Source organism: Seriola dumerili, unplaced genomic scaffold (assembly GCF_002260705.1).
Source record: "Seriola dumerili isolate Sdu_G_001 unplaced genomic scaffold, Sdu_1.0 BDQW01000331.1, whole genome shotgun sequence".
Taxonomy (NCBI): domain Eukaryota; kingdom Metazoa; phylum Chordata; class Actinopteri; order Carangiformes; family Carangidae; genus Seriola; species Seriola dumerili.
The window spans coordinates 8,846,496-8,855,550 of record NW_019174586.1 but is presented as its reverse complement, the minus strand read 5'-3'; the positions used below and the strand labels follow the sequence as shown (position 1 = coordinate 8,855,550).

Below are 9,055 nucleotides of genomic sequence, written 5' to 3'. Positions count from 1 at the left end.
TTTCATTATGGATTCATCACCTGACTATTTTCTCCATTTATCAGCTGATTGTTTGGTTTCTTAATTTTAAGAAAAGAGTGACAAATGCCCGCAGAACCCAGAGTGACACTGTCACAATGCTTGTTTTGTCCAACCAAACCTAGAATCATAAAATATTTGTAATTTTTAAGAAAAATTTATAATAATAATTAATAAAATTATTCATTTTTGGTCAGTCAATTAATCATTTCAGCTGTACTTGTATTTGCTGTTGAGTAGACTAATCTATAAAAACAACAGAACATATTTTATAAACTCGTAATATGTTTTGTATGTAAAAAATCTTTATTTGTAAAGTACCTAATTTTAGCTGCACTATAATTATAGTGGAGTAAAATTACAATATTTCCATCTGAGATGTGGTGGAATAGAAGTATAAAGTGTACTAAAATAGAAATACTCAATTAAAGTATAAGGGCCTCAAAACATTCAAATTCTTCATTTAAGTAAAAGTACCAATACAAAAATTTAATAAATACTCCATTATAAGTGAAAGTCCTGCAATTCAAATTCTTTTTAATTGAAAACAAAAGTATTATAAGAAAAATCTATTTAAAATACCAAAAGCAAAAGTGCTCATTTTGCCAAATACTGGCCCTTTGACAAATACATTATTTTAAATTTCATTATTAGTACAGACGCATCAATGTGTGAGCAGCATTTTACTGTTGTAGCAACTCAAGGTGGAGCTATTTTTAACTTTAGTTCAGACCAGGGGTCACATCCTTCCAAAGTGGCCTCCCAGTCACAAATTCTCCTCTGCAACCTGTGGTTAACACTTCTTAATTACACATCTCTAAATGAGTTAATATGCTCTGCAGAGCTTGTTTTCCCAACAAATTGATTTTTCAATTTCCTCTTAGACCTACAGTCCATAATATGGTTTTAACATTAGGTTATAACATACACTGCTGGATAACCCTTGAAATCACCTGTAACACAATTTTAAGTGTTCTGCATTTAATCCAGGGGGCATCTGACAGATACAGAGTGGTGCACAGAGTTTTACCACTAGACATTAAACAGAGGCATTGTTTTCTGCAGTCGCACCCCACTGACAAAATCTTTATTGGTTAGTATGACATACACTGCAATAAACTGTATACTCAGTGGCCACTTTATTAGGTAAACCTGCATCTAATGCAATGCAATACAATAGCTCAGCCATAACATCTCTCTTTACAAAGCACATAATGTTTGGTCCTGGTGACACTGTGTGAGATGTGTTGGGGGTGCAGTCCAGTACAACACCATCACTAGATATGAGCTCAGACCTCAGTGTTATTTTATAAAATAATATCACATTTGAAATTAATATAAAGATGTCAGTCCCAATAATGATTAATCACCTAGTATGTTAGGACTTCATGTATTTGACTCATTAGCTTTTATGACATTTTATGAATGACAGAACACAGATATGGAGGCACAGTTATGTTCATTTAAAAGTAAAACAAATGTTCATTTAAGTAGAATAATGTCAGTTTGCAACTTAAATTGTATGGCAGAACATGCTGTAAAAGTAGCTTCACTAATACATGACTTCTGTCAATTGTTGTAGGTTTTAATCTTGTGAATGGCATAAGGGCTGGAGTCTCGATGTGGCCAAATGTCTCCATTGGGCAGATCCCTCGTCTGCTCAACTCCACGATCAACCATCTCTACTGTCAACGTGGAAGGACTGAAGATGTCTGTTGTGCGGTAGGATTGCGTGAGTCGACAGAAGGACGACGTGTCTGAGATCTCATCATCGTAGAGGTCCTCCATGAGCTCCTTGCGCTGTCTGCGAGATGCTTTCAGCTCATAGTTCAGGTCAGAAACCAGATCTTTAACATCTCTCACTAGTGTGGAGCGCAGACCAAACACGCAGAGCAGAAAAATCAGACCAGCACAGATGCCGGAGACAAAATACAAAGCCACTTTCTCTGGTAGACCTGGAAGAGAGGCAAGAGAGGATCATGGGTCTAAGTAGCTCAAAAATATGTTGGTATTAGACACAGCAAATTAGCACACCTGTTATGGGTGCAGTCTTCTGCACCAAACTTTCCACTTAAATACCATACAGGTGTTTTTGCCTTGTGTTAGCCAACAATCACATATCCTGTACTTTGTAGTAAGTTGGCGTTTCGGATCGATAAGTCTGCATGCTGCTGAGTTCACTTATCAGTGTTCTATGAAAATCAACTTGCAAAAGCTTCAGCTGAAGATAGGTAAGTGTTCACAGGGAACATTGAGTTGTTTTAATATATTGTGTAAGTGTTACATTATTAGTACCGAGTGATAGAGTTGAAAACACTGTTTATGTGTTATTGAAGCACACATTAATACTGTCTCCACATTGACGGATTGTGAGATACCACTGGGCACAGAGGACCAGTGAACCCCTGCATTGCTCACAGTTACCTGCCATCTGTTTGCATGGTATTTTTCAGGTTAAGTTCAACTGTAAAGTTCTGTTCTGGTGGAGCCCAAGCTTAAACGTTAATGTTTTGTTCATCCTCCACATAAAAACAGAGGCTGTGCTTTCTGAAACAACCCACACTGACACTTCTCTCAACAAACATTATACAAAAATTGGGCAAAGCCTGTGGTGCAGGTTGTATTTTCTTGAAGTAGTTACGCAGATTTCAAAGATATTTAAATTGCTCAACTAATTTTAATGCAGGCTCATTGTACCCTGGTGCTGAACAGCTGTACAATATTATGTTGTGGAAAATTACCTAAGATATAATAAAAATACAGTAAATATCACATCAGGCTTTCAACTGCATGCACAAGGCTACAATAATGAAAGGATTCAATGTTCACTATGAACATTTACATATCATAAGCAATATATTGTAATAAATGGAAAGGGATTCAATAAGAAGAGCAATTGCACTCATCCACATAAAAATCTGTGGCATGCCAAAGAAAATGATCAGCAGCAATACAAAGTATTTATGTGCAAAATAATGTGCAAGAACACCTGTATGGGCCTTTAAAATATGATCTACAACAATGAACTGTACATGTAGCCCCAGCCAGAGGTCCACAGGCATCAGTGCACATACCCAAAATTTTTTCAATGATCTCCAGAGAGTTGGTTAAGAGCACATTTTGAGGCCTGTAGGTGGGGCCAGTGTACCATCCACCTGCAGGTGAGAGGGGTCTGGGCTCAGACACCAGTCAAACTCTGCTGCTTGCTATAAAACCTGTGAACATTCAGTCTTATCTCTCACCATGTGTGTAGTCCGAAATCATGAAAGGATCGGTTGAACCTCGGCCCACATCTTCCAGAAGATACCGGGGAACTAAAGAGGAAATAAGAGACTTTTACATAACGCAGCAAACCATGTCACATCTGTTACACGCAGTAACGTCCCCTGTCACTCACCACAAGTGAAGGACACCCGCAGGTGTTTCCTGGTGCCGGGGAAACAGGGGTCCCCAAAGGTTTGAGTATCGGCCAGGACTGAGCAGTTTGATCTGCCGTGACACCTGCGTGACACCTTCCTCAGGGCCGTAGGTGACAGACACTCTGTAATATATTGAGATGCATGATGAATAGAATGCAGAAATAAGTGTAATATTGTAATATTATGATCTGATTTCATGTCTAATCTCTAATATTGCAACATTATGAATGATTAATTTAACAAATTAATGTATACTAATAAATGAACAGGCCACGGAAATGATTTATTATTCTCCACCATGTTTACACAATTCATATTTGTTCCACTATTTGGCCACTAGATGATGCTTAAGCGCCCTGTTTCAGACCCATGTCATTTTGTGATCCAGCTTCGTGAGGACAGTGAGGACTGCCATGCAGAAGGTGTCCAAACGTGGCTGAGTAGATGGCGAGGACGGTCTCATTCTTACACATCAGCCTCAGACGCTCATTTTCACACACGAGTCTTGTGCGGTGGTGCTCTGAAACGCAGATGACACGGATTTGTTTACAAGTGAGGACATAAAAAATGGATTTACAGTACCAATGCAACTTCAGGAACATTTTGTACTTATATTTGTACTAGTATTCACGTGTTACTGCTGCTCCAGCACAGTGGAAATCATGTCTTCTTGTATTGCTATCAAGGTCGTTATTGTTGGGTGGTATGTGTGTATATCACTATATGATATGTGGCCTGATTTGATCTAACTCAGACTCAAACTTTGCCATACTTTTTTTTTTCACAGAACAATAACTCTGGATTTTGTTTTTCAAAATGTTCTTTTAATGGCCAGTATAAAAAGGAGGAATCATTACAGCAGGCAAACACAACATTTCAATGTACTTATTTTAAAACAGACTAAAAATTGTGACCCTACCCTTGAACTGTGATTGATGGTCTATCTCGCCTATCTGTTATTTGCTTTTTATATTTTACTAAAATGGTCAGAAATTAGTGGATGTCTAAAGAAAAATATGGCAACGATGGCTCTAAAAAAACCCATATAATGCTTGACAAAATAATACCAAGTCAAGGACCTCTTACAGGATTTCCCAATAGCTTTCAATGATATCACATGATCTTGAACGAGAAGTGCGATCGATGAAATCATAACAACTACTGAGCTCACATGTCTACAGATACAGAATGTCTCCATGACAACCGAGCAAAATCTGTTGAAGACTGTGTGACATGGTTAAAAGCTCGGGACAAAACCAGTAAGTGTCAAACATTGTCAGACTATATCCAAGGACATTCAGTAATAGATTTAAACATGTAAGACACACAGTTTGTTTGATTAATACTGTTAATTAAGCAACATAAATAAAAGCGTAACCACCGACTGAAAGGTTGGCACGCTCATCATTAGTGCCTTGGTGATATCACTGCCCACGTATTTAACATCTCAGTGGCCTACCTGGTCTGCACTTGTAGGAGACTAGGAGGTACTTGCTGGTGAGTGGACAGGGGTCCTGCCCAAACACTGGACTGAGGACAGGGATGTGACAGGAACGGCGATCCTGACACTCTGACAGCACTTTCTACAGAGGCAAGAAATCATGTTGACTAACCGTCATCTGCAGCGTGAGTCACTCATCACAGCATTTTAAGAAGGCAGAGCGCTTTACTAAAACACACACTGAGTTCACATGCATCTCACTGTGGCTTTGGATACCTCGATAGCAATTGGTGAAGTGCACGCCGTGTCCTCCTCCACGGTTGTGTTGGTGTTCGCAGAGGGGCACAAGTGCTGATTAGGAACACGTCGTCCATAGAAAGCTGACAGGACTGCCACAGACGTCCTGGAGGGACACTCGATGATGAGCATGTCTCCTTCACATGCATGAGCCGTGTGGTTCTTCAGAATACTGTGAAGATACTCTAGAGAGAACATAAGATGAAGCTAATTTCACTAAATTAGTTTGTATATACAGGTGGAAAAATCAGCAGGTATAGTCCACAGTATGATGCTCATTAAAGCAAAAGTTGGTTTCTAATCTCAAACACAGTGGTTTAATGTGTCACCCACATATAACTCCTGTTTGACTTATGTCAGCAATGAAACAATTGTTTCAGATTTGATTTATTAATATCTTTTTTCTTAATGGTAGTAAAGTTGAAATGACTGGTAGACTCAGTTATCAGTACTAAGTAATACATAATTTAGAGGTCCTTCATTGTTCATATTTGGCAAGTCAGTAGTGTGACTTGCTTTATTTAGCCCTTGCGGCTGAGTCCTGGCTGTCGCCTGGGTGTTGTCTCAGTGACTGGCTGTAGCTGTCCAAGACATTATTTGGACTATGACCACACATACAAACATCCATGACAATGACACATAGACACTGAACTAAGTCTCCCCTCCCATGTGTGCTTCCTGTGCTCAGCCCCCTGTGTCTTGTGTGTGTGTGTGTGTCTGTGTGTGTGTGTGTGTGTGTGTGTGTGTGTGTGTGAGTGGCGGTTTGAAACCTCGTGGAGCAAATGTGAGGCAGTACCAGGCACTCACTCACAATGAGGCTCCTCAGAGCCTGCAGCCACACAAACAAATGGAGATCTCTGCCAGGGTCAGATAGAGAGATATCCTCCAGTGCTTATGATAGCAGTGCTTGAGACAAAAGCTACCTTTGGCTTTGTCTGAATATATCATCGTTGACATAATGTTATCAGTCAGAGAGTCCAAACAACAAAACAGCTCAATATAAACCCAAGTCAACTGCAATTTATTTATCACTGTGGGAGTATCATGTCCTATTCTGTGACGATCTTAGTTCAGGACCTGTTCCGCAGCCTCTTCACCCTGATTCTGGTCCCTCAGCATGAGCTGCACCAGCTGTTTGGAAAGCAGGATGTGCAGATTAATTAGGGAGTGTTGAATGTCTCTGTGAAGCTTCCTACACAACTGAAAAGTAACCGGTCAGCATTTTTACTTTCTCCAACAGAAGCAGTTACTGATGTCAAAAACAAAGCACTTACTAGAGAAATCGGGAGCCGTATGTGCGGTGTGTATCTTCAGAGCCAGAAGGAGAGGCAGAAGACAGAAAGACCGGCAGAAACTCCATGGTACTGTCATTGTGCATATCCCGCATGACAGACCCCAGGGTTTTGTTGTAATGAGTTGTTGTGCAATTGACTGACTGGGAGAGAGCGGTCAGTAGGTCAATGGTGCCATTGTGTTTACAAGAAACAGCCAGCCCCCTTTAACGATAAAAGAAAAAATCACAGTTAACTGAACAGAGCTGACAGCTGAACTCCAGTGCTGCTTTGGCTGATGATGTTGTATGACCTCAGACGCTGACAGACATGTATCTGGATTTAATTTGTAACTTTCATTAAATATCAAAGTTAATATTACGTAATGTAGGCGAAATTGTGAATATAAAGGCACAGTGTTTATTTAAAAAGCAATATTTTTGATAGATCTTCACTAGGCATTAAACTCACAATATAAATCATCTTTGTCCTTGAACCACCCAGGCTGCAGCAACCTGTGATTTGACTCTTTTTTGATTTGGTTGTTGCAGCCTGTGGCTTAGCATGAGGACTGGAAACTAGGGAAAAATCTACCCTGGCTCCGTCCGAAGTCCAAAACACATAACACATAAAGTGAATATCGCTAAACCAGATTAACACATTGTGTCTTGTGTTTTTTAATCTGGGCACAAAGAGAGATGTAAAAATGACAATTGGTATTCTTCATGTCACAGTAGGAAAATGGTGTAGGTGTAAATATTAAAATGACTGATGGCTGAATTCCATTTAGCTGCTTCAGTTTCAGGGTGTGGGTGTTGTTTATGCTGGCTCACCGTCACACTGTTATGACTTACTGCAACATTTGAATTGAACGGAGCCATTGTAAATGTTATTAGTAACACGTTCGCTTTCTCGTGTTACGAGAGTGTCAAAATGTCTGCTGAGGATAAGGGGCTGTTTGTAGTGTTAGAGGTGGTTGGTGTATGTGTCGGAGCTATTTCTTGACTAAAAGAGTCACAGTGTATACGTCAGCCTTAAGCCACCAGGTAGCCGGGCTAACTGTTTTCCCCCCTGCGACCAGCTAATCACCTCCCAGCTCCGGCTGTGTACTTACCTCATGGACAAGGTAGTGGTATCAGTCCTCTCATCTCACTCTCAGAGAGAAAGCAAATAAGCAATCCCAAATTTCCCCAACATGTTCAAAAATGTGACCAAAGAGTTGTGTTTTCTATATAGAAACTGAATCCATTACAGAGCAACTGTGGCTCACCATCAAGTTTTTATCCAGTTTGAAGGACAACATCTTGACCTTACGTGTGTGTGTGTGCGTGTGTGTGTGTGCGTGTGTGTGTAATGGCAAAATCAAGTCTCATTGTCATGGAGTGGTCAACACCAAGGGTTGCCTGTTTATGGAGATAAAGCTTTTTTTTTCCAGGAGGTCACTTCCAGCAGCTGTGTGTGGCCAGTGGAGATATGTGTGTCTCCCTCCACGACGTTGCACTTTCCTATCTTTTTGTCTGTAGTAGAGGAAGCGAAAGATCAATGTCGTGACACGTGTTTCCAGAGCTGCCAGCTATTTCCAGTAATACTCAGGAAATCTCTCCTACTAAAGATCCTCTCTGTGTTGCCAGAATCATTTGGTTTCAGTTGATTATAAAGGCTATGATTTTAACCCTAATTTCCCTTTTACACATCCTCTCTTTCTCAATACCTTTGTGATGGCTGTTGTCATACCAACCAAACACTGACACATAATACAGTGCTGAGCTCGGGACAGTATCAGTGATTGCAGCCACTTGACGATGGTGAATCAAAATGAGTTTCCCGGTCATTTATCACACTAGTTCCACGAAACACTCCCTCTAATAGCAGTGGAGTGGACGTAATAATGGAGGCTGATCATTCAAAAGGAGAAGCCCACGTTTTAATCGTGTGTATGCAGGTGACACTCCCACTTGTACTCCAGTAAAATTCCATTTACCTCCCATAGGAAGTGACAAACCATTCGTGAAAACTATGTGCTTTGGCTGAGGATAGTTGGAAAACCTCCCTGATTTTATAAATATTTAAACGGAGAGAGGATGATGTTTTTTTTTTCTACAGCTTTCTCTGCCTGTGGTATATTTGTTATCATGGTTGAATGTTTTTCTTTGGAATTTCAGTGTGATTGGTTTGTTTTTCATCCGCCCGCTCAGCGATGTAAATTCCCCTTATCCTCTCAGGATAAATGAGGCACGAACGTGGCACAGAGCCTTGTATCTTTTGGAGTAATTTGTTGCTAAATTCCTTATAACGCATTGCATAATCTTACCCAAGCTGTCGGTCATATTTCTTTAGGGAAGTCGACACCACAGTTTGGGGATTTTGTCATAAATTTTCCCTTCCCCTATTTACTGTAAATGATACTATATTACAAGAAGCACCCATGCTGAAGTGAGCCCTCAGTCCCCAGGACGTAGTCATGAGATGAAAGTTAAATGTCACATTAATTCATTTCACCAAATCAACTCTACACACCGTTGCTTATTTTTATTACCACTTCCGAAAATGTATTGTATTAATGTTTGTATTCCAAAGAAGGAATAATCAAATGGTTTTGACTGTAAAGC

At 40.1% G+C, this 9,055-nt stretch overlaps 1 protein-coding gene across 3 annotated transcripts; it reads right to left on the bottom strand.

Moving 5' to 3' along the window:
* Positions 1-846: 846 nt before the first annotated feature.
* LOC111232479 (protein eva-1 homolog C-like) lies at positions 847-6,591 on the bottom strand. Of its 3 annotated transcripts, XM_022760029.1 has the most exons (9): positions 6,450-6,536; positions 6,253-6,306; positions 5,155-5,360; positions 4,897-5,020; positions 3,805-3,957; positions 3,416-3,559; positions 3,261-3,332; positions 3,093-3,173; positions 847-1,973 (listed from the first exon to the last, which is right to left on the bottom strand). In XM_022760029.1, exons 3-9 carry the CDS (start codon positions 5,305-5,307, stop codon positions 1,588-1,590), a joined length of 1,113 nt encoding a protein of 370 aa, XP_022615750.1. In that variant the 5' UTR covers positions 5,308-5,360; positions 6,253-6,306; positions 6,450-6,536; the 3' UTR covers positions 847-1,587. The 3 variants fall into 3 exon arrangements, with proteins under 3 accessions (XP_022615750.1, XP_022615748.1, XP_022615749.1); XM_022760027.1 differs by lacking the exon at positions 6,253-6,306 and having other exon boundaries at positions 6,450-6,591; XM_022760028.1 differs by lacking the exons at positions 3,093-3,173; positions 6,253-6,306 and having other exon boundaries at positions 849-1,973; positions 6,450-6,591.
* Positions 6,592-9,055: the final 2,464 nt, after the last annotated feature.